The following is a 26,208-nucleotide window of genomic DNA, read 5'->3' on the forward strand; positions in this document are numbered from 1 at the left end:
AGTGAGCTACCAGAAAATGTGACATAGGAGAGTTTCATTGATCACCCACAGCACGTCTGGCAACACCCTTTTGAATCCTTACCTCAATATTTTCCAAATTAGAACTCCTATTTTTTTTTTTTTAAGAAAAATACTTGTATGTCTGTAGAGTCCGTTGGTTCCTGGATGTTCCCACCTTATCTAATGACTTTAAATACCTATTTATCATTGAAGTCAACACCAGCTGCACAGAGGTTACCCATACTTAATTTGGGATTGTTAACCCCATTTTGTTTTAGGATGATATATAAAAGTATTAGGGTCCCGTTCCGCTTTTAAACCAGTGAGCATACACACCGCCTCACCCCGCCTCGGAAGTCCTGTCTCGTCTTCTCAAGGACTTCACAGAGGATGCACTTATTCTTTCTGAAGGATTGCTGCACTCTTTTCGTACGTGGGTCTGACTATACTTGAAATCGCATGAGGTCCATTTTTGAGAACACAAATGGGCCTGTAGGACCCAGATTTGCTTTTCCTTCTGCACAACTCACAGTACTTGGTATCACCAGTTGGGTCTGGAGTTGACTGGAGCACGGCAGTTGCCCCAATTCTGCTCTTTTTAAAAATGTATTATTATTATTTTTTTTAATATCTCACTTACGCAGTGCTTGTGCTGTCTCTTTGAGACATGCTGTATCTGCAATGTGGGCTTTGAGCACCTCCCATCTTTTTCATTGGTTCCTGCTACTGCCCTTTGTAAATGCCTACTTTTGTTTGGTGAGTAAGCTTATTAGCCCCCTTCTTTCTGTGTTTTGGAACCTTACACGAAGGCTGCCCCTGTTAACTGTGTTCTGCCCCTTTCATGAAACGCAGCAACTGTGAAGCGAGCAATGTGTTGATTTAAAAAAAAAAAAAGGCGCGCAGCCACTTTATTCGGTGCGTCTCATCTTTTAGCATTGTAGTGTTTGGTTTCACTTTGAAATTTTGCCTTTTGCTTCTACAGGCAACTTCTTTTTTTAATTGTACAGTCTTTTAATCTAGGGCAGCGTAGGATCCGAAAGTTCTGTAACATGCTTCTCATTTCACATTGAACATCTATCACATTGAGATCACGTTTTATTGGCTCAAATATGCTATAGCGTCACCCCGTTCTACGGTGAAATTCTGGTTATTATTTACATCAAGCACTTCATAAAAATGTCTGCACCTTTAAATTCTGGCTTAATCGCTCCGCCTGCTTTTCATGCAGCCCTTTTAATTTACAGCCAAGTTATCCGAACGGAGCTGCGATGAGCAGGGATAATTCTTCAGCGAGTGCCCCTAATATTTCTATTTTAAAGGCTCGCATATCTTTACTTGCCTGATTCACTTCATTTGCTAAATATCTATTTCCTCTTTTTGGTTCACTATACAAATGGTCATTCTTATTGAGTACTGACCACTTGGGTTCCTGCTGTATTACAGTGACTGCTGCTTTATGTGGGGTGGGGGGGAGGGTGGCCGTGGGGTTAGCCACTTGCTTCCAGCAGAGAGTAAGCAGAGGAAATGCACTGCCCATCGCTGGTGGAAAATCCTCCTGTTGTGGGAGCATCCATGTTGCACTGTTACTGAAAGCTGCCGCTGTGGTGGGAAGTGGCGCATGTGGCCTGTTCTCCCTGCAGCTTCTTAATTGTTGCAGTGCTGGTCAAACGCTTGTTGCAGTAGGACTGACCTCTTATTGTGACAGCCAGTCTGTGACACCCTTCTGTTTTGCTCTGAAAACTTTCCTGCCTTCTAGGCGCTTGTCTGTTTAGATTATTTTATTTGTTGCAGGGCTGTTGTTCATGTGCAGCTTCAGCTCCTCTATATTTAGAGCCGCACCAGTTTTGCATCTCATTTCACAGCAAGATATCGGAGTGGTTCCTGAATCTGCTGCCGATCACAGGTCACATTCCCAGCAGGTCCAACACACAACCTTCTATCCATCTGAAGGCCGTACAGAGTGAATTATAGGATTCAGGCATATTAGCAAGTGCTGTTAGCAATCCTGTGAAGCAGCCAGATTGAGAGCAAGCACTATGTACAAGGCAAACTATTCACTCCTCCTGACGCATTCAGTCACTGACCTTTTTACCCGCACAGAGGTTGCAGCAGGTGGTGGCCCTCGCCTGTGAGACTCTGGGAAGTGGGATTGGGTGTGGGGTGGTTCTTAGAGTTGTGTTCTAAGAAATCTGTCTTTTCGCACTTGTCTGTTACATATGGCATTTATGTGGGAGAGGGGATTTGTGTTAGATTGTTTGTTTTTGTTTGTCATGTTTTTGTGTAAGGTGTGCTTCTCATTGGTACATGTTATTTGTTTCCTTTTGTGTACCTCTTGGTTTCTATTCTAGTGTTGTACACCGAGATTTAGTTCAAAAAGTTGATACAAAGACCGGTAGAAAATCTGTTTAAAGCTTATGATTGAGTCCGGTAACATAATTTATTATTCCTTAAAAGTTGCCACGGTTTTCATTCATTTTATTCAGGGTGTTGGTTAGGTGTGGTCATTTCAGCCTACTTCTTGTGAAGTAACAGTAGATGTTGTACCATCCAGGATTATGTGCTGCACGGCACTATACGGTCCCAAGGGCAAGACCTATTGGCTATGATAAATACTTGTTTTCAGAGTTTCAACCGCCATCAGGATATGAAGACAGATAGTGACCCAGTCTACTGACTTCCGACCTGTCAGCCGTAATTGGTAGCTGCAAGCATTTATTTTGATATTATGTGCTTCCTACTCCCTGCTCCAAATACAGCACTGGGAGACAGAAATTGTAATTTCTTTTTAATGGTGGGTGTTTCTTCCCATGACTGTGTTGCTCTTTCTCCACAAGGAATGTTTGGGACTATTTTCTACTGGTTTACAATATTGGACCAGTGTCTCGTGAGTTTATATTAACGGTTTGGAGAAAGATAACTGACCAGGCTTAGCTTTCACGCTACTCTGTCAAACAAGTGCTTAAAGCATATAGCAACGGATATCTTCATTTAGATAGTATTTCCGACTTTGTGACCATTTATGAAGATAGCAGAATTCCTTCAGGGCTTTAATTGACTTATTTCCAAAAGTGCATACTGTTACTTGCACTTATTCGTAACTTGTTAATCTAATGATGTCTTGGTGTCAACAACATACTCTGCATCTTATTTGGCTAGCTTTTCCATTAAATGTGACTGTCTTACTAGTCAAATATCTGATAGGCTTCTTGCACAGGACCCACGCAAACTACATAATCATTTGTTAGCCAGGGAATCTACTAGGGTTTTCTTTGTGTATGTTTAGGGCTCATCGAATAATTTTGCACACACTCTATGATTATTTGTTGCATAAGCGAGCTTTACTATTAGTCAGCATACTTGGATCTCACTGTATATGCTGATTGGCTTTTTAAGGCTCAGTGATAGCGTACAGTGTTGTTAAATTTGCATAGAGCCTATTGTGTCGAGGTGCTTCGTCACCCATTCACACTTCTGAATCAACATTGTAAAATAGTCCCATAAGTGAGCATTCAAATTACATAATGACTGGCTCTTTGTTTGGAGGATTTTTAGGCATGGGCAGGGTGTTGTAGCAGGAAGAAGAGACTGCGTTACCTGCTGAGTCCAAGATGGTTCCCAGGTTTTGTACTTGGGTGGTGGGTGTGGGTGCGGCTTCTAGGGAGGTAGGCCACCAGGAGTCGTTCCAAGCGGAGGGGTTGCTGCTGAAGATGAGGTTGTTTCTTGCGGTTGTAGGGTCTTTCGTGAGGGAGATGATCAGCTGGGTGTTGTCTGCGTAGGATACTATGTTGATGTGGTGGGATCGTGCAATGTTGGCGAGAGGAGCCATGTAAACGTTGAAGAGTGTTGGGCTGATGGAGGATCCCTGGGAGACACCACAGATGGTTTTGGAGGATTCGGACAAGTAAGGCGGATTCTCTGGGTTCTGCCGGAGAAGAATGATGAGATCCATTTGAGTGCCTTGCCGCGGATCCCGGCGTTGTGGAGGCGTGTTCGAAGGGTGTGGTGACAAACTGTGTCGAAGGCTGCGGAGAGGTCCAGGAGGATGAGCGCTGCGGTTTCGCCTTCGTCGGGCATGGTCCTGATGTCATCTGTAGCAGCAATGAGTGCGGTCTCATTGCTGTGGTTCTTGCGAAATCCGGTTTGGGAGGTAATGAGCGCTTTGCTGTCTTCCAAGAAGCAGGATAGTTGGCTGTTCACGATTTTCTCAACGACCATCGCTGGGAAGGGGAGCAGGCAGATGGGCCGGTAGTTTTTGAGGTCATCCGGGTCCGCCTTTGGTTTCTTCAACAGGGCGTTGACATCAGCGTGTTTCCAGCTCTCCGGGAAGGTGGCTGTCTCGACGGAGCTGTTGATGATGGCACGGAGGTGGGGGCTGATGATGTCTCTGGCTTTGTTGAAGATCTGGTGTGGGTAGGGGTACGAGGGGGAGCCGGAGTGGATGGAGGCCATGGTGTTGATGGTGTCTTCCTTGTTGACGTGGGTCCAGGCACATAGAGGGTTGATTTTGCTTGGTGCGTCAGGTTCGTGGCTGTCTGTGGTTGGCTGGTGGGTCTGGGGTTTGAAGCTGTTGTGGATGTCTTCGATCTTTCGACAGAAGTAAGTGGTGAGGGAGTTGCAGAGCTCCTGTGATGGTGGGGGTTCGTAGGAGCAAGGCCTGGGGTTGGAGAGTTCTTTGATGCCGAAGAGATCTCTGTTGTTGTGAGCGTTGGTGTCTATGCGGCTTTTGTAGTAGGTTCTTTTGGTGGAGCGGATCAGCTGGTGATGTTTGTGGATGGCAGTCTTGAGGGCGGTGTGGTTGGATCCGGTAGGTACAAGGCGCCAGGACTTCTCTATTCTTCGGCATTCCCGTTTGGAGGCCTGTAGGTCGGGGGTGAACCAGCTGGCCTTGGCTCTGTGGTGGATGACGAGATAAGAATTTAACCACAGTGTCATAGGGAAGGTCTCGCTATTCCCTATTGCTTGCCTCCCTCCCACCCAATTCCTAACACCTTCTCCCCCCCACCCCCCGAAACTAGCCTCCATCCCCTCTTTGTAACAAATCCTCTGCTCAGCCCTACGTTTCCATGTGGATGCTAGCATTTCTTCTCCCGCTTTCTTACGTTGTTCCCCCCCCACACCCAACCCAGATTGCTGTCCTCCCCTCATTTTTTTACCCCTCCCCTCCCAACTTGTTACCCGGATAGCTTTCACATAAAAAAAAAAGTAAATGATGCAGTTGCCGGCTTACTTCATTTTATAGGCGCCCATGGCCTCGCAGTTGGGTCATTATGCTTATGTTTTTTTAATTCCTTTTTAGGTTTAGCCTGCACATGCGCTTGCGTGCATGCTTGCAAAATCTTTTGTTGGTTAAAAAAAAAAAACTTAAGAGGTTTGGAACCAGCCCCTTACTCACTATTGGCTTACTCCAACGTTGCTTTGATTTTACCTGCTTCGGATCGGCCATCACGTTGTCTTCACATCACTTACTGTCGTTGTCTTCTTCACTGATCTTGCTGTTGAGTTGCCTGTGGACCAAGTACTCCTTCCGGTCACTTCCTGTTCAACACTGGCCAGTGTCCTTCCTCTGACTGTGTCGCTGAATGTTCTTTCTGCATGCCGTCTTCTTTCTTTGTTGATATTGTCTTTTTTTCTTCCAGAATGCCGTCTTCTAACTTTGCTGATGTCTTCTTTCTTCGCTGCTGTCCATCTTCTTTTTTTTCTTTCTGCATGCCGTATTCTGTCTTTGCTGTCTTCTTTAATGCATGCCGCCTTCTGTCTGTGCTTCTCTTGCGCTCTTCACTCTTCTAATACGCATGTCAATAAGTTTCGCCTTTATCTTTTTTTTTATGTAACTGGTTTAGATATTAGAAAAATGTTATGTTTTAATTAAAAAAAAAAAAACATTATTATAACATTTCTCTAATATTTGTAAGCCAGTTACTTAGAAAAAAAGACAAAGGCAAAACCTATTGGCTTTGCCAATGCTTGTTGTAGGAAGTTGGCTCTGTATGTGCTATTTCAAAGTAAGGAATAGCATGCACAGAGTCCAAGGGTTCCCCTTAGAGGTAAAATAGTGGTAAAAAGAGATAATACTAATGCTCTATTTTGTGGTAGTGTGGTCGAACAGTAGGCTTATCCAAGGAGTAGTGTTAAGCATTTGTTGTACATACACATAGACAATAAATGAGGTACACGCACTCGGAGACAAATCCAGCCAATAGGTTTTGTTATAGAAAAATATCTTTTCTTAGTTTATTTTAAGAACCACAGGTTCAAATTTTACATGTAATAGCTCTTTTGAAAGGTATTGCAGGTAAGTACTATAGGAACTTTGAATCATTACTTTAGCATGTATACTTTTCACATAAAACACAATAAGCTGTTTTAAAAGTGGACACTTAGTGCAATTTTCACAGTTCCTGGGGGAGGTAAGTTATTGTTAGTTTCAACAGGTAAGTAAGGCACTTACAGGTTTCAGTTTTTGGTCCAAGGTAGCCCACCGTTGGGGGTTCAGAGCAACCCCAAAGTTATCACACCAGCAGCTCAGGGCCGGTCAGGTGCAAAGGTCAAAGAGGTGCCCAAAACACATAGGCTATAATGGAGAGAAGGGGGTGCCCCGGTTCCAGTCTGCCAGCAGGTAAGTACCCGCGTCTTCGGAGGGCAGACCAGGGGGGTTTTGTAGGGCACCAGGGGGGACACAAGATAGCACAGAAAGTACACCCTCAGCAGCGCGGGGGCGGCCGGGTGCAGTGTGCAAACAAGCGTCGGGTTTCCTTCAGTTTTCAATGGGAGACCAAGGGGTGTCTCCAGCGATGCAGGCAGGCAAGGGGGGGGCTCCTCGGGGTAGCCACCACCTGGGCAAGGGAGAGGGCCTCCTGGGGGTCACTCCTGCACAGAAGTTCCGTTCCTTTAGGGGCTGGGGGCTGCGGGTGCAGGGTCTTTTCCAGCCGTCGGGAAATGGAGTTCAGACAGTCGCGGTCAGGGGGAGCCTGGGGATTCCCTCTGCAGGCGTCGCTGTGGGGGCTCAGGGGGGACAACTTTGGTTACTCACAGTCGTAGAGTCGCCGGAGGGTCCTCCCCGAGTTGGTTGTTCTCCACCAGTCGAGTCGGGGTCGCCGGGTGCAGTGTTGCAAGTCTCACGCTTCTTGCGGGGAGTTGCAGGGGTCTTTAAATCTGCTCCTTGTAACAAAGTTGCAGTTCTTTTGGAGCAGTGCCGCTGTCCTCGGGAGTTTCTTGTCTTTTTCGAAGCAGGGCAGTCCTCAGAGGATTCAGAGGTCGCTGGTCCCTTGGAAAGCGTCGCTGGAGCAGGTTCTTTGGAAGGCAGGAGACAGGCCGGTAAGTCTGGGGCCAAGGCAGTTGGTGTCTTCTGGTCTTCCTCTGCAGGGGTTTGTCAGCTCGGCAGTCCTTCTTCTTGTAGTTGCAGGAATCTCAATCTTTAGGTTCAGGGAAGCCCTTAAATACTAAATTTAAGGGCGTGTTTAGGTCTGGGGGGTTAGTAGCCAATGGTTACTAGCCCTGAGGGTGGGTACACCCTCTTTGTACCTCCTCCCAAGGGGAGGGGGTCACATCCCTAATCCTATTGGGGGAATCCTCCATCTGCAAGATGGAGGATTTCTAAAAGTTAGTCACCTCAGCTCAGGACACCTTAGGGGCTGTCCTGACTGGCCAGTGACTCCTCCTTGTTATTCTCATTATTTTCTCCGGCCTTGCCGCCAAAAGTGGGGGCCGGGGCCGGAGGGGCGGGCAACTCCACTAGCTGGAGTGTCCTGCGGTGCTGTGACAAAGGGGTGAGCCTTTGAGGCTCACCGCCAGGTGTTACAGCTCCTGCCTGGGGGAGGTGTTAGCATCTCCACCCAGTGCAGGCTTTGTTACTGGCCTCAGAGTGACAAAGGCACTCTCCCCATGGGGCCAGCAACATGTCTCTAGTGTGGCAGGCTGTTGGAACCAGTCAGCCTACACAGATAGTCGGTTAAGGTTTCAGGGGGCACCTCTAAGGTGCCCTCTGTGGTGTATTTTACAATAAAATGTACACTGGCATCAGTGTGCATTTATTGTGCTGAGAAGTTTGATACCAAACTTCCCAGTTTTCAGTGTAGCCATTATGGTGCTGTGGAGTTCGTGTAAAACAGACTCCCAGACCATATACTCTTATGGCTACCCTGCACTTACAATGTCTAAGGTTTTGCTTAGACACTGTAGGGGCACAGTGCTCATGCACTGGTACCCTCACCTATGGTATAGTGCACCCTGCCTTAGGGCTGTAAGGCCTGCTAGAGGGGTGTCTTACCTATACTGCATAGGCAGTGAGAGGCTGGCATGGCACCCTGAGGGGAGTGCCATGTCGACTTACTCATTTTGTACTCACTAACACACACAAGCTGGTAAGCAGTGTGTCTGTGCTGAGTGAGGGGTCTCCAGGGTGGCATAATACATGCTGCATCCCTTAGAGACCTTCCCTGGCATCAGGGCCCTTGGTACCAGAGGTACCAGTTACAAGGGACTTATCTGGATGCCAGGTGTGCCAATTGTGGAATCAAATGTACAGATTAGGGAAAGAACACTGGTGCTGGGGCCTGGTTAGCAGGCCTCAGCACACTTTCAATTCAAAACATAGCATCAGCAAAGGCAAAAAGGCAGGGGGTAACCATGCCAAGGAGGCATTTCCTTACACAACCCCCCCCAAAATGAAAGAGGATGAGACTAACCTTTCCCAAGAGAGTCTTCATTGTCTAAGTGGAAGAACCTGGAAAGGCCATCTGCATTGGCATGGGCAGTCCCAGGTCTGTGTTCCACTATAAAGTCCATTCCCTGTAGGGAGATGGACCACCTCAACAGTTTTGGATTTTCACCTTTCATTTGCATCAGCCATCTGAGAGGTCTGTGGTCAGTCTGAACTAGGAAGTGAGTACCAAAGAGGTATGGTCTCAGCTTCTTCAGGGACCAAACCACAGCAAAGGCCTCCCTCTCAATGGCACTCCAACGCTGCTCTCTGGGGAGTAACCTCCTGCTAATGAAAGCAACAGGCTGGTCAAGGCCATCATCATTTGTTTGGGACAAAACTGCCCCTATCCCATGTTCAGAGGCATCTGTTTGCACAATGAATTGCTTGGAGTAATCTGGAGCTTTTAGAACTGGTCCTGTGCACATAGCTTGTTTCAGGGTGTCAAAGGCCTGTTGGCACTCTACAGTCCAGTTTACTTTCTTGGGCATTTTCTTGGAGGTAAATTCTGTGAGGGCTGTCACTATTGATCCATATCCCTTCACAAACCTCCTATAGTACCCAGTCAAGCCAAGGAATGCCCTGACTTGAGTCTGGGTTTTTGGAGCTGCCCAGTCCAGAATAGTCTGGATCTTAGGCTGGAGTGGCTGAACTTGGCCTCCACCTACAAGGTGTCCCAAGTAAACCACAGTTCCCTGCCCTATCTGGCATTTGGATGCCTTGATAGAGAGGCCTGCAGATTGCAGAGCCTTCAAAACCTTCTTCAGGTGGACCAGGTGATCCTGCCAGGTGGAGCTGAAGAGAGCAATATCATCAAGATAAGCTGCACTAAAGGATTCCAGCCCAGCAAGGACTTGATTCACCAACCTTTGGAAGGTGGCAGGGGCATTCTTTAAACCAAAGGGCATAACAGTGAACTGATAATGCCCATCAGGTGTGGAGAATGCTGTCTTTTCTTTTGCTCCAGGGGCCATTTTGATTTGCCAGTACCCTGCTGTTAAGTCCAAGGTACTTAAGAATTTGGCAGCCCCTAATTTGTCTATTAGCTCATCAGCTCTAGGAATGGGATGGGCATCTGTCTTGGTGACAGAGTTGAGACCTCTGTAGTCCACACAAAACCTCATCTCTCTCTTTCCTTCTTTGGTGTGAGGTTTGGGGACTAAAACCACTGGGCTAGCCCAGGGGCTGTCAGAGTACTCAATTACTCCCAATTCCAGCATCTTGTGGACTTCCACCTTGATGCTTTCCTTAACTTGATCAGACTGTCTAAATATTTTGTTTTTGACAGGCATGCTGTCTCCTGTGTCCACATCATGGGTACACAGGTGTGTCTGACCAGGGGTTAGGGAAAAGAGTTCAGCAAACTGCTACAGGACCTTCCTACAGTCAGCTTGCTGTTGGCCAGAGAGGGTGTCTGAGTAGATCACTCCATCCACTGAGCCATCTTTAGGGTCTGATGAGAGGAGATCAGGGAGAGGCTCACTCTCAGCTTCCTGGTCCTCATCTGTTACCATCAACAGATTTACATCAGCCCTGTCATGGAAGAGCTTAAGGCGGTTTACATGGATCACCCTCTTGGGGCTCCTGCTTGTGCCCAGGTCTACCAGGTAGGTGACCTGACTCTTCCTTTCTAGTACTGGGTAAGGGCCACTCCATTTGTCCTGAAGTACCCTGGGAGCCACAGGTTCCAGAACCCAGACTTTCTGCCCTGGTTGAAATTCAACCAGTGCAGCCTTTTGGTCATACCACAACTTCTGGAGTTGTTGGCTGGCCTCAAGGTTCTTGGTTGCCTTTTCCATGTACTCTGCCATTCTAGAGCGAAGGCCAAGTACATAGTCCACTATGTCTTGTTTAGGCTCATGAAGAGGTCTCTCCCAGCCTTCTTTAACAAGAGCAAGTGGTCCCCTTACAGGGTGGCCAAACAGAAGTTCGAAGGGTGAGAATCCTACTCCCTTCTGAGGCACCTCTCTGTAAGCGAAAAGCAGACATGGCAGGAGGACATCCCATCTCCTTTTGAGTTTTTCTGGGAGCCCCATGATCATGCCCTTTAATGTTTTGTTGAATCTCTCAACAAGGCCATTAGTTTGTGGATGATATGGTGTAGTGAACTTATAAGTCACTCCACACTCATTCCACATGTGTTTTAGGTATGCTGACATGAAGTTGGTACCTCTGTCAGACACCACCTCCTTAGGGAAGCCCACTCTGGTAAAGATACCAATGAGGGCCTTGGCTACTGCAGGGGCAGTAGTCGACCTAAGGGGAATAGCTTCAGGATACCTAGTAGCATGATCCACTACTACTAGGATATACATATTTCCTGAGGCTGTGGGAGGTTCTAGTGGACCAACTATGTCCACACCCACTCTTTCAAAGGGGACCCCCACCACTGGAAGTGGAATGAGGGGGGCCTTTGGATGCCCACCTGTCTTACCACTGGCTTGACAGGTGGGGCAGGAGAGGCAAAACTCCTTAACCTTCTGGGACATATTGGGCCAGTAGAAGTGGTTGACTAACCTCTCCCACGTCTTGGTTTGTCCCAAATGCCCAGCATGGGGAATATCATGGGCTAAGGTCAGAATAAACTCTCTGAAACCCTGAGGCACTACCACTCTCCTAGTGGCACCAGGTTTGGGATCTCTTGCCTCAGTGTACAGGAGCCCATCTTCCCAATAGACCCTATGTGTTCCAGTTTTCTTGCCATTGGACTCTTCAGCAGCTTGCTGCCTAAGGCCTTCAAGAGAGGGACAGGTTTCTTGTCCCTTACACAACTCTTCCCTTGAGGGTCCCCCTGGGCCCAAGAGCTCAACCTGATAAGGTTCCAGCTCCATAGGCTCAGTTCCCTCAGAGGGCAGAACTTCTTCCTGAGAAGAGAGGTTCTCTTCTTGGTGTTGTGTTGCAGCTGGTTTCCCAGCTGACTTTCCTTTTCTCTTGGTAGGCTGGGCCCTTTTTCCAGACTCCAGCTCTACTTTTTCACCCTGTGCCTTGCACTGTGCCCTAGTCTTGACACACACCAGTTCAGGGATACCCAGCATGGCTGCATGGGTTTTCAGTTCTACCTCAGCCCATGCTGAGGACTCCAGGTCATTTCCAAGCAAACAGTCTACTGGGATATTTGAGGAGACCACCACCTGTTTCAGGCCCTTGACCCTTCCCCACTCTAAAGTTACCATAGCCATGGGATGTACTTTAGTCTGATTGTCAGCGTTGGTGACTGGATAAGTTTGTCCAGCCAGGTATTGGCCAGGGGAAATCAGTTTCTCTGTCACCATGGTGACACTGGCACCTGTATCCCTCAGGCCCTCTACACTTGTCCCATTAATTAAGAGCCGCTGCCTGTATTTTTGCATGTTAGGGGGCCAGGCAGCCAGTGTGGCTAAATCCACCTCACCCTCAGAGACTAATGTAGCTTCAGTGTGACACCTGATTTGCTCTGGGCACACGGTTGATCCCACTTGGAGACTGGCCATTCCAGTTTTAGCTGGATGGGAGTTAGAAGTGGTATCTTTCTTGGGACAGGCCTTGTCTCCAGTTTGGTGTCCAGACTGACTACAGTTACGACACCAGGCCTTTTTGGGATCAAAGCTTTTACCCTTGTACCCAGAATTGTTTTGTGAAGAGGCTCTGGGCCCACCCTCCTGTGCAGGTTTTTGGGGGCCTGTAGAAGACTCTTTACTATCTTTGTTTTTGGCTGTCTCACCACCTTTCCCCTGGGGAGGTTTTGTGACCCCTTTCTTTTGGTCACCCCCTGTGGAAGTTTTGGACACCCTAGTCTTGACCCAATGGTCCGCCTTCTTTCCTAATTCTTGGGGAGAAATTGGTCCTAGGTCCACCAGATGCTGATGCAGTTTATCATTGAAACAATTACTTAATAGGTGTTCTTTCACAAATAAATTGTACAGCCCATCATAATCATTTACACCATTGCCTTGAATCCAACCATCTAGTGTTTTTACTGAGTAGTCTACAAAGTCAACCCAGGTCTGGCTCGAGGATTTTTGAGCCCCCCTGAATCTAATCCTATACTCCTCAGTGGAGAATCCAAAGCCCTCAATCAGGGTACCCTTCATGAGGTCATAAGATTCTGCATCTTTTTTAGAGCGTGTGAGGAGTCTATCCCTACACTTTCCTGTGAACATTTCCCAAAGGAGAGCACCCCAGTGAGATTTGTTCACTTTTCTGGTTTCACAAGCCCTCTCAAAAGCTGTGAACCATTTGGTGATGTCATCACCATCTTCATATTTTGTTACAATCCCTTTGGGGATTTTCAACATGTCAGGAGAATCTCTGACCCTATTTATGTTGCTGCCACCATTGATGGGTCCTAGGCCCATCTCTTGTCTTTCCCTTTCTATGGCTAGGATCTGTTTTTCCAAAGCCAATCTTTTGGCCATCCGGGCTAACTGGATGTCCTCTTCACTGGAGTTATCCTCAGTGATTTCAGAGAGGCTGGACCCTCCTGTGAGGGAGCCAGCATCTCTGACTATTATTTTTGGAGTCAGGGCTTGAGAAGCCCTGTTCTCCCTAGATAGGACTGGTGGAGGGGATTCTTCCTCCAGTTCACTATCATCCTCCTCTGTGTTATCCACAGAGGGGTTGGCTCTATCATACTCTGCCAACAGCTCCTGGAGCTGTACTTTGGTAGGTCTGGAGCCCATTGTTATTTTTCTTATGTTACAGAGTGACCTTAGCTCTTTCATCTGGAGATGGAGGTAAGGTGTGGTGTCGAGTTCCACCACATTCATCTCTGTACTAGACATTATTCTTCTAAAAGTTGGAATGTTTTTAAGAATCTAAAACTAGTTCTAGAATCTAATTCAAACTTTTAAACACTAAAAGAAATGCTAACAGGGACTAACACAAGGCCCTAGCAGGACTTTAAAGAATTTAGAAAACTTTTCAAATTGCAAAAATCAATTTCTAATGACAATTTTGGAATTTGTCGTGTGATCAGGTATTGGCTGAGTAGTCCAGCAAATGCAAAGTCTTGTACCCCACCGCTGATCCACCAATGTAGGAAGTTGGCTCTGTATGTGCTATTTCAAAGTAAGGAATAGCATGCACAGAGTCCAAGGGTTCCCCTTAGAGGTAAAATAGTGGTAAAAAGAGATAATACTAATGCTCTATTTTGTGGTAGTGTGGTCGAGCAGTAGGCTTATCCAAGGAGTAGTGTTAAGCATTTGTTGTACATACACATAGACAATAAATGAGGTACACACACTCGGAGACAAATCCAGCCAATAGGTTTGGTTATAGAAAAATATCTTTTCTTAGTTTATTTTAAGAACCACAGGTTCAAATTTTACATGTAATAGCTCTTTTGAAAGGTATTGCAGGTAAGTACTCTAGGAACTTTGAATCATTACTTTAGCATGTATACTTTTCACATAAAACACAATAAGCTGTTTTAAAAGTGGACACAGTGCAATTTTCACAGTTCCTGGGGGAGGTAAGTTATTGTTAGTTTCAACAGGTAAGTAAGGCACTTACAGGTTTCAGTTTTTGGTCCAAGGTAGCCCACCGTTGGGGGTTCAGAGCAACCCCTAAGTTATCACACCAGCAGCTCAGGGCCGGTCAGGTGCAAAGGTCAAAGAGGTGCCCAAAACACATAGGCTATAATGGAGAGAAGGGGGTGCCCCGGTTCCAGTCTGCCCGCAGGTAAGTACCCGCGTCTTCGGAGGGCAGACCAGGGGGGTTTTGTAGGGCACCGGGGGGGACACAAGATAGCACAGAAAGTACACCCTCAGCAGCACGGGGGCGGCCGGGTGCAGTGTGCAAACAAGCGTCGGGTTTCCTTCAGTTTTCAATGGGAGACCAAGGGGTCTCTTCAGCGATGCAGGCAAGGGGGGGGCTCCTCGGGGTAGCCACCACCTGGGCAAGGGAGAGGGCCTCCTGGGGGTCACTCCTGCACAGAAGTTCCGTTCCTTTAGGGGCTGGGGGCTGCGGGTGCAGGGTCTTTTCCAGCCGTCGGGAAATGGAGTTCAGACAGTCGGGGTCAGGGAGAGCCTGGGGATTCCCTCTGCAGGCGTCGCTGTGGGGGCTCAGGGGGGACAACTTTGGTTACTCAGTCGTAGAGTCGCCGGAGGGTCCTCCCTGAGTTGGTTGTTCTCCACCAGTCGAGTCGGGGTAGCCGGGTGCAGTGTTGCAAGTCTCACGCTTCTTGCGGGGAGTTGCAGGGGTCTTTAAATCTGCTCCTTGTAACAAAGTTGCAGTTCTTTTGGAGCAGTGCCGCTGTCCTCGGGAGTTTCTTGTCTTTTTCGAAGCAGGGCAGTCCTCAGAGGATTCAGAGGTCGCTGGTCCCTTGGAAAGCGTCGCTGGAGCAGGTTCTTTGGAAGGCAGGAGACAGGCCGGTAAGTCTGGGGCCAAGGCAGTTGGTGTCTTCTGGTCTTCCTCTGCAGGGGTTTGTCAGCTCGGCAGTCCTTCTTCTTGTAGTTGCAGGAATCTCAATCTTTAGGTTCAGGGAAGCCCTTAAATACTAAATTTAAGGGCGTGTTTAGGTCTGGGGGGTTAGTAGCCAATGGTTACTAGCCCTGAGGGTGGGTACACCCTCTGTGCCTCCTCCCAAGGGGAGGGGGTCACATCCCTAATCCTATTGGGGGAGTCCTCCATCTGCAAGATGGAGGATTTCTAAAAGTGAGTCACCTCAGCTCAGGACACCTTAGGGGCTGTCCTGACTGGCCAGTGACTCCTCCTTGTTATTCTCATTATTTTCTCCGGCCTTGCCGCCAAAAGTGGGGGCCGGGGCCAGAGGGGCGGGCAACTCCACTAGCTGGAGTGTCCTGCAGTGCTGTGACAAAGGGGTGAGCCTTTGAGGCTCACCGCCAGGTGTTACAGCTCCTGCCTGGGGGAGGTGTTAGCATCTCCACCCAGTGCAGGCTTTGTTACTGGCCTCAGAGTGACAAAGGCACTCTCCCCATGGGGCCAGCAACATGTCTCTAGTGTGGCAGGCTGCTGGAACCAGTCAGCCTACACAGATAGTCGGTTAAGTTTCAGGGGGCACCTCTAAGGTGCCCTCTGTGGTGTATTTTACAATAAAATGTACACTGGCATCAGTGTGCATTTATTGTGCTGAGAAGTTTGATACCAAACTTCCCAGTTTTCAGTGTAGCCATTATGGTGCTGTGGAGTTTGTGTAAAACAGACTCCCAGACCATATACTCTTATGGCTACCCTGCACTTACAATGTCTAAGGTTTTGCTTAGACACTGTAGGGGCACAGTGCTCATGCACTGGTACCCTCACCTATGGTATAGTGCACCCTGCCTTAGGGCTGTAAGGCCTGCTAGAGGGGTGTCTTACCTATACTGCATAGGCAGTGAGAGGCTGGCATGGCACCCTGAGGGGAGTGCCATGTCGACTTACTCATTTTGTTCTCACTAGCACACACAAGCTGGTAAGCAGTGTGTCTGTGCTGAGTGAGGGGTCTCCAGGGTGGCATAATACATGCTGCAGCCCTTAGAGACCTTCCGTGGCATCAGGGCCCTTGTTACCAGAGGTACCAGTTACAAGGGACTTATCTGGATGCCAGGTGTGCCAATTGTGGAATCAAAAGTACAGGTTAGGGAAAGAACACTGGTGCTGGGGCCTGGTTAGCAGGCCTCAGCACACTTTCAATTCAAAACATAGCATCAGCAAAGGCAAAAAGTCAGGGGGTAACCATGCCAAGGAGGCATTTCCTTACACTTGTTTTTTTAATCTTTGGTTCATGTTGTACAGTACCTGTTTGGCTGCTATTAACCATGAAGAAAAGACATTAGTAGCCATCGTACAGGGGAAGCCAGATATAATCATGGACTTCATCAGATCAAGTGGTTGAGCTGCCTGCCCCCTTTTGTGTTTGAACCCAGCATGTAGCTGGTGGTTTTGCTAAGAATAGATTTGGGATGTGAAACATCACTGCCTGACACAACAAACTATAAGGTAGTGTGTTGAGAGCCTGCATGAATTAAACAGTCTTGTAGGGTGGACATACTTGTTGTTTTTAAATTGAGCGTAGCAGCGCGCAAGCGCTGCATTTCCGACATTTGCATATGTATCTTGGCATTTAACAACGTCCATCTCACACCCATCACTACCACTCATTCGTGGGCTTGTCCTTCAAAAATCCTTTGACATTGGTAAATGGTTTGTCCCTCCTCGTGGAGGTTTTGTTAAAGCCTTGGCCATCGCCCCTGTTACATGGCTAATGGCACTTTTGTCGATAAGTTTGACTGCAAGTGAACTTCTTTTTCTTTTTGTGTCTCTCGTTGGCGCTGATGCTCGTGGCTGCCGTGGCATTGTCAATTTATGTGGCAAGAAAAGTCCTGTTAGTTTCCAACGCTAATAACTCTAATTCGAGCAAATGCGAAACCCATTGCATTGCAAATGCTTGTTTTTTTCTTGTTTCTTTTTCCAACTGTAACTATTTTTGGGAATTGAGTGCTGACTAAGTTGCTAGTATGTTCCTGCTACTTGTTTCCGGTTAGTTATTCGGTTTTCAGCCGAAAAGCAGACATATTGTGGTTGTTTATTTTAAGCATGCCTATTGCGATACTAGTTTAGTCTCGTACGCTTTACTGTGGTTTGACAGTTAGGAGGCTTCGTTACCATAAATACGACATTAAGAATGGAATTTCATGTAAGGATGGATTCCCAGAATCCTAACCACTACTTGTTTCCTCACCTTAATTCTTTTGTGAAAAGCAGTATTACTCAGGGTTTTTTTTTTTTTTTTTTTTTTTTTTTTTTTTAAACCTCCTAGTCCTTTTTTCCAATTATCTGTGTAACAAGGAGGTGGCTGTTTATCTAAGTTGTAAAATAAAATGATGCACCATATGCATGTATTTTATGAAATTGTACAAAATTGATCCTCTGATCCGAATTGCTTACTCCTTCAAAGTACAGTTGTGTTGTAATTTGGCTTACTAGACTTACATGGCTTTGTTTTGGCGTAACATTGTTTTTGTTCGACTTTGATTTTATTTCATTTGAATTAGGATAAACAAGATTTGAGTTAAATCAGTCGTACCAATCAATGGTAGTTTGTTGTAGACTGAGAAAGGGGTTACTGTGGAAAATGTTATCCCGTTCATTTGAATTGTACATTTAATCAATCTTTTCTGCCGGTGCAGCACCGATACATTGTTTTAACTTCGTTTGCAGTTAAACCAAGCAGACACTGATGGATATCTGTTTTTTTGTTTCCGGACTTTCTTTCTGTTCCTAAAGACAAATGAGTGTTTTCCGGAGAGTGTACCTTTTCGGCACTCTTTCTTTTAGAAACCTTGACATGGTTTTTCCTTCTGAATAACTGTTGTGCTATTGCATGGATGTAGTCAAGTGAAAATATAGCGCACTAAGTCATCGACGTAACAGCTGTAAAAAATGGAAGAACTAGAATCAGGGTGGGGTATTGAGAGACATAAATATTATGGAGGGGGCAATAGATAAAATCTCAAAGCTGACTTTTTTTTTTTTTTTTTTTTTTTTTTAATGTACTGTTTTGGTAGTCAAGATTCTAGACCTGTGCTGCTTTGTTGCATAGTGTGGGCACCCCTGTGGCGCAAAGGTTCCGATTCTTAACACCTAGTTGGCAATAATTGTTACAACCCGCCAGGAGTCCGTGTGAACAGATGTAAGGTGTCTGGAACGGGCCATCAATGCTCTAGTGTGGAAACCAGTCGTGTAATCACAAGAAAATTTAAAATGTTGTTCAGGCGCTGCTCAAGTGTCTGCACGTTCCCTCCCCTCAACTCTCTTCTTGAGCCTACACTCAGGTTTACAGTTTCAGCATGTCCACTGTCAGCATTTCATTGGTCCCTGTTTGTCGTAACACAGCCGTCTCTGTAGGCTATTAAGATATTAACTCCCTTACATTTATATTACCTGTTCCCTTTTCTTCTGTCCAGGCAGTTGCGTTCACCTCCATTATTGAAGTTTTTTATTCACTTTGGCATTATCAATCATCAAGCTTAACTGACTTCTTTTTACTTAGTAATTCACGTGCCAAGAAGAATTTCCCATTGGCGCTCTGACATGGGTTGTTAGGCCAATTAGGTCCTAAGGTTTTTATGGATTTCTCTGACAATTGTTGCTAGAGCTCTTGCTGGGTATGGGGTAGCCACAGAACCACAGCTTTGTCTAGGTAAATGGTGGTTGTACTGAAGTGTACATGTTGTTCCTGCAAGATTGACCTTTCTGGCTGGTGATATAGGTGTTGTGATTGTCGTAGGGATTTGAAAAAATACAGAAAGAACTGAATTCTGACTTTGTTTCCTTCCTTTCTTAGGTATGGCCTCAGAAGTTTTGGTCTACCCACCATACGTTTTTCAAACCCAGTCAAGTGCCTTTTGTACTGTAAAGAAACTTAAAGTAGAGCCAAGTAGTTGTGTGTACCATGAAAGGACCTACCCACGTAGCTATGTAAGTGGTAAAAACCCTGTTACGCACCCCATTAAAAGGAGCAGCAATTCACACTCAACGAAGAAAGCATTTGACAGACCTCGGGGCCAGAACTTTCTACTGCAGACAGGTGCAGCTGCTTTAAGAAACAAAGCAAGGAATCAAGAGGATACAGCAGCGCAGGCGCAGCAACCCCCCTCAGAGGCACCTCCAAACAAGACGCAGGGAAGTGGGTTCAATGTGGTAGACAGTCAGCAGCGATGCGGATTGAAGCGTAAAAGTGAGGAGCTTGATAATCAGACTGACACAATGCAGATAGTTGACGAACTCTCTATTTTGCCGGCAATGCTGCAAACCAATATGGGGAATCCGGTGACAGTTGTGACTTCGACAGTGGCCTCCAAGCACAATGGCAGCAGCGGAGATGGTGATTATCAGCTTGTACAGCATGAAGTGCTTTGTTCTGTGAAGAACACCTATGAGGTTCTTGACTTTCTTGGGCGTGGGACCTTTGGGCAAGTGGTGAAGTGCTGGAAGCGGGGAACAAATGAGGTGGTGGCAATCAAAATTTTAAAGAATCATCCTTCTTATGCACGCCAGGGGCAAATTGAAGTGAGCATATTGGCAAGACTAAGTAACGAAAATGCTGATGAGTTTAACTTGGTGCGGGCCTATGAATGCTTTCAGCATCATAATCACACGTGTTTGGTTTTTGAAATGTTGGAGCAAAACTTGTATGATTTTTTAAAGCAAAATAAATTTAGTCCACTGCCACTGAAAGTAATTCGGCCCATTCTTCAACAAGTGGCAACTGCACTGAAAAAACTGAAAAGCCTTGGTTTAATCCATGCTGACCTCAAACCGGAGAATATTATGTTGGTGGATCCCGTTCGGCAACCGTATAGGGTTAAAGTGATTGACTTTGGATCTGCCAGCCATGTTTCGAAAACAGTATGTTCAACGTATTTGCAGTCTCGATACTACAGGTAAGAGTTTTACTGTGAATCATTTGTGCAGTTTTTTTTAACTCCTTTGTGTTTTCGTTTGACTGAAATATGAAGAAAAATTGTTGCAAATGTGAATTTGTACTGCTAAATGCAATAGAATGATACTGTGGTAATATCGCAGAAGGAAACATTTTGCACATTGCATCAAAAATATTGCTCATCACCGCGCTGATACAAGCTGTCAACTAATTTTTCCGGTCATGAGAATTTTTTTGTGTCTCTGTACCTGTTCTTTCTTTACATCCAGTAAATGCTTGTGTGTGTTCTTAATGGCGAACATGCTATATCCACTTTTTTTTTTTTCAGTTTACAAACGTTATGTGAGGTTTATTCTAATACCTCGTTATAACAGCTACTTGATAGGTGATTATCTTGTTTTACCTCCATACTGAATTGTTACTTTCGAGTTGGTCTGTAAATATTGTATGTTAGACTCAGCTTTATTAATGCCCCGCATGTCATTTACACTTTATCCCTTCAGAGATGCAGGAGCAGTGGTCTTTAGTACAACCAGTGGACTTTTTGGCTTTGTGTGGGCTATATAGGGAGTATGCTTCTGGAGTCGACCTCATGCATCAGTGCTAATGTGGTATCTTTACTTTTCATTGGTTGCACTGGTAAAAATAAATCTCACCCTAACAAAGCATTGAAAACGTTTATTCGCTATAACAACCTGTGTGAATTTGCACTTCATTATCTGCCCTGAATAGCCTAACTAGTCAACCATTTTAGTGTGGATTAGTTGTGCTGTATTTTAATGCCATTATAACGCTTTATTAGTGGGGCCCTCCAAGTTCCAGCTAAATGTAAGCAAGGTGGTACAATTTCGAAGGCATTATGACTAAAAGGGAAATGCGCTGTATTACGTTCAGTAGAAGACAATTTGGCTAGAACAAGAAATGTAAGTGGAATTGCAGAACTGAAAGCCCTACGTGCATATTTAGTCTAGAAAATAAACTTTGTACAGTAGATGTTTACAAATTGCAGTTTACAACTAGAGTTGTGAGATGGTCTGTTTCCTACCTCGAGTGTCACACTTGACATGCATGTTAAACAAGCTTCATGGTGTACTCTGGCAACCCTAATTTTGATGTTTGCAGTGTTTGGTGTGTGTGTTTTTACCAAAAGGACCTAGGGTAGTTTCGACATTCACGGTGCACTTTCTATATTACCTTCAGTTTATCATGCCGAAGAGGGAAATAATGTTGTTGTGGTGCCTGAAGTCTTCTGTCACCCACACATAATTGATTCTGCTACCTCAGATGTGGTTTCTTCAACAGTTGCAATATTCAGTGGACATAAGAACTCGATCATCCCTAACTATGCAGCTTTTCCAGCTTTGCCAATCAGTCAGATTGCTGTCTTCATGCTTTTGTTGGCCTATATCTCTGGTCGGTGTGCATGTAATTCTAGTAGTTTGTGTGCATGAATGTCCTAAGATGGCTTGCTTTGTAACCATAGGCACATTAATGTGTTTGATTTCACTGTGTGCATGAGTGGCGTTTGTCGCTGTGCATGCACTGCACTAAACGAAAGCTGTTGGCCTTGTCGAAGTTTTTGTTCGTTTGGAGGTCTTTAAGCTCGGTCACAATGCTTGCTTGGGAGCTGTGAGGACACTCTGAAGTACTTTGTATTGTCCCCAAGTTCGAAGCTGTGTGGATGAGATGCGGACCCAGATGGGACTTCCTGGGGTGATAAGTCGGTTCGTTCATAAAGTGGGATGTAATTTAAGTGGGAATGCTGAGTCAACTTGAGAGACCTGACGGTTTAACAGACAAATAAGCAACTTAGATGAAGAGGAGCTTGGTGGGACCTCGACCTAACAAAACGAAGGAGGGCTTAGTTACAGGATGCTTGAAGAGTTTTTATGGTTCCTGTTTGAAGGGCTGTAAAGAGCTGGGACAGTAGGGTAGACTGAGGCATTTATTTCCCATGATTTGGCACTTCCCACCTTTTGGTTGTTTGGAAGAGCTATTAGATAAATGTTATACTTTATCAGTATGTAGTTCGGTTTATATGATGTGGAGAACATTTGGGAGGAGATGGAGGAAGAAAAACATTGAAGTGGAAGGTGTTTGTGTATGCACGCTTATCTATTTTTGCAACTTATCCTCGTTAAGGCCTGTGTCAATACAGATATACTTTCTATAATATTTTATCTGCAGATTTTATGAGCAGATAAATTACCCTCCCCCTCGAAAAAAGTGGCTCAGTCTTTTGGACTCGGAAGAGAGCAGGTGTGGACTGTTAACATGTAATGCGGATTAGTACCAGGAGTTGGAATGTATGTATACTTCTCCCTTTTTGAGGAGTTGATGGTGTGGCAGTAGCCATCATCTGTCCATGTTTGCCGACCCAATGGCTCATTCGCTCATGTATTGGTGAGGTACGTTTCATAAAATGTTTTAGTCCAACTCCAAGCGCTTTTCTTTATACTGTTTACTCTAATACTTTATTGCACCTTGTGCTGGGTTGTGGGGAATGACAAACTTGCTAATACAGTTATTACCTTAAAATAATTGCCATCACAATCCTGTTAGTCACCTTGGTTTGGAGTACTCTAGACATTTACATGTACGTTAGTGCCTGGGTAGCAAAATTGTCTATTAAAAAGAGAAGAGCCAAAGGACAAAAATTGATACGGAGTTAGGAATAATAAGAAAAGTGGCTGGGTTGGGAGCAGTTTTTGTGTCAGAGTGAATAAAGTAGAGATGTGTGTTTTGGTTTGTTTTTTGTCTTTCTGTCTGGAGATTTCATATTGCTGTTCACAGAAGCCCTGCAAAGCGAAACTCACCATATACGCTCTGCAAACACAGATTTTTTTATGATATGATTGGTATAAAAGAAATTGGAGCTCTGTGTACAATTCCTTCCTCAACTGCTTTGTGTGTGCACATGTCTTAAGTATAGCTCCAAGAAAAGGAACAGACCTAAATGATGATGGTTTCTGTCCCTTTGCCAGTTACATTTTAAATCTGCAGGGCTGTGGAAGCAGCGGTTTGGTTAAACCGTACATCCCGTTCGTGTCACACATTATTCCTGCTGTTACCTTTATAAAAGTCCTTCAAAGCCAAGGAGAACAGTAGTGTTTATATTCCTACTTTTTTCATTTGTTAGTTCTTTATGGTTTTCTTGTTGCAAATCAACACCGAACAGATAGATTGAATCGTAATGTGTGTTTTATTTTTTATTTTATTTTTATAAATTACAAAGCAGGTCTACAATGTGTGCCAATTATTTTATCTTCGATTCTTTTTCTGATATACTTATTTCTCACAATAGCACTGTTAAAAATAAAATGGGCTCAGTTGATTAATGTTCAAGTTGCCATACAAGTTTAGGAAAGAAGTGCTTGGGTAAATGTCTTACATGCTGTCGACATTTCTCACCATCTTTTTCTCCAAATGGCACGTGGTCCAGGATTTGCTTGTATGCTTTTTTTTTTTTCTTCAGTTTACTTGGCCGGGTTATTTATTTTCTAGCCAGGCAAAAACAGGTGTGTGTTTTTTTTTTTTTTAATAATCTTGTAGGCTTTGTGTTTTTTAGGTTGAGCGCGGAAACACTTCGACCCGTAGTAAGCATTGTGGGCTTTTAACCACGCCCACTGCACACCTATCACTTTCACCCGTTCGTGGACTTGCCTTTCAAAACTCCTTTGTCATTGGTAAACGCTTTGTTTGTCCCTCCTTGGAGCAGTTTTGTTACCGCCTTGCAGACTGACCCTGTTACATGGATAATTGAATGATTGATGATACGTTTGACTGCGCGCAAAAAAATATTTTTCTTGTGTCTCTCCTTTGCGCTCATGGTGGCTATGGCGCTTTGAATCAGCTCGCTTATGTCAGCTGTTTTACTTTTCATTTTCAATTTAAGTGGCAAGAAAAGTCCTGCTAGGAATTTACAATAGCTCTAATTGGAGCAAACACGAGACCCATTGCATTGCAAATGCTTGTTTTTATGTACTTCTCACTTTTGAAGACTGGTTTAAGTAGTGAAGGGAACTGCTGTCCGTCTCAGACATCTACCCTTATGCAAGAAAAGAAATCCATTATTAAAACGTTTTCAGTGTACTAGCGTCCTAAGGGGAGACTGTTATTGAATCTCATGTACTTCTTTGGCTTTGGTTCTCAGTCATTGATGTATTAATAAAGTGATTGGAAGAACTTTAATCTCCACCTTTTCTTCATCCTACCTTTCCTCCCTCACTTGGTCATGTATTTAGAACTACAAAATACCCTAAAGGCAAAGATAGTTGTTTGAAAACTTCCTCTCAATTACCCAATCTCTGCTTTCTTGTGTCAATTAAATACTATGCAGGGAGTGGCACAAGATCAAAGAGGTTTAAACGTTTCCTTTGTAAAAAAAAGGGATATAAATGGTTATCAACTAATAGATCTTTTAATCTATAGAACAAACAAGGTTCCATTAAATTTCAGTCGTCCAGTAGCCCATAAGGAAAGATTTACATGATTCTTTGAATCTTTCAAGTAATGCAAGAAATGCAAGTTTTATTGCATTCAATAGCTGAGTGGTGCATTGGTTTTAAGACATGCAAGATTGATATATTCATTCTAGGGTCTGAGCCAAATCATCTAAGTCCAAAAAGCAGTAATGGTGCATCTGCTTCTGAACAAGCAAATATACTTCACTGTTGAGCTGCTTGCATGTGTTGCAATATACAGAGTGGGTGTAGAGCCTCGTTATGAAACGCATATTCAACAACAACAAAAATATAATGAAGCTTTAGTTGGCATGCTGGTTTTTCATTTAAGGGTGTCTCTTTTCCTTTTTGTTATGCCTTTCCTACTTTCGAAGGATTCGGTTATTCATATGACCTTATGATGCTATGATCTTTCTTGAATTGTTTATTACTACATGGCTATGGGCTGCGTTTTCTACACCCATTCCCCTCTAATGAATATTTTTCGAATTTACCACTGTCCTCCACTGGTGTTGGATCTAACCGAGGAGTGACTAGTGTATGCTCTATGTTTGCTGCACCTTTTCCTGAGCACAAAACTACAAACTAAATTGTTTTTAGGCACATTGTCATCGCGTTCTCATTTTGATGACCACACTAGTGATGAGCATGTTCCGCTGCAGAGTTGCCTTTCAGGTGTGGCACAGATCCAAAGCTGGGGGTGAAGGTGGAGAAGCAAGCTTCAATGCGTTTCGACAAGATGGAGCGGGATGTTTGTGGTCTTGTGTGTTTTTTTTTGTTTGTTTTTTTTTTAAAAGCTTCACACACTCTAGACACTAACCCACATTAGCTTGCAATGCAGAAAGGATAATAAACACTCCATTCAACTGTTTGGGGGAGGTAGGGACTCTTCACACCATCCAACTGTTTTGATTCAGTGCCTACTATGTGACAAACTGGGCTTTATCCGAATAAGAATGCAGACTCTTCTACATCCTATGTTGGTTTCTTGAGCATTACTGAGCAGTATTGCGAGAAAGGTACACTATATACCTTGGAAAAGCGTTCCAAAGAATACCAGCACATCTTTTTAGCCGTTGATGTGTGGAACATATTGATACGTACTGTGTGCTGTTCATTTAATTAATAACATTGTTGTGTAGGACTCTCGAGCAGAACTCAAGGTGAAAAATTCCAACTTTATACAGTCTTGTCTCTGTTAATTTTATTTCTGATGGTTTTAATTTCGTTTTTAAAGTTTTCCTGAACGTATAGAAATGGCTAGCCTCAGCTTTTAACAAAAATTACACTGGTGCAATAAACTTTCATCTAATAGGATGTTCAAGTGATCTCTTTAATTTTCCTGTATTTTATATTATTTGTATATGAGGTCTTTTAGCCTTAATAGTCACACTTCTGTATCTCCTTAAGGTTAAGTAGGCAGTGCATTTGTTCATTACATAATGACATCTTGGCCATTAAAGAGCTACACAAATAGCAAAGTTCCTATGTGAGCCAAATTCGAGAAGCGGTTGCTTTCTTTTTCCTGTTTATTGTTCTATTGGTTTTAGTGGCCCCCTTTTGCCGTGCCTATGGTTGTTGAAAATGTGACAAAATGTAGTGGCAGTTGTACAAATGAAATTTACATGTTAACATCTTAACGTGTGAGAAGCTATTATTTTGTTTGGCTCTTAAAATTGTAA

At 44.7% G+C, this 26,208-nt stretch overlaps 1 protein-coding gene across 4 annotated transcripts in view; it reads left to right on the forward strand.

Annotated features, from left to right (window-relative positions):
• HIPK3 (homeodomain interacting protein kinase 3) overlaps positions 1-26,208 on the forward strand; it is a 323,948-nt gene that overhangs the window by 6,949 nt on the left and 290,791 nt on the right. For all 4 annotated transcript variants that reach the window (XM_069223525.1, XM_069223524.1, XM_069223527.1 and 1 more), the window contains exon 2: positions 18,966-20,064. In XM_069223525.1, coding sequence (XP_069079626.1) covers positions 18,966-20,064 — 1,099 coding nt within the window. The remainder of the gene's footprint in view (positions 1-18,965; positions 20,065-26,208) is intronic.

This window comes from Pleurodeles waltl, chromosome 3_1, assembly GCF_031143425.1.
Source record: "Pleurodeles waltl isolate 20211129_DDA chromosome 3_1, aPleWal1.hap1.20221129, whole genome shotgun sequence".
Classification (NCBI taxonomy): Eukaryota; Metazoa; Chordata; class Amphibia; order Caudata; family Salamandridae; genus Pleurodeles; species Pleurodeles waltl.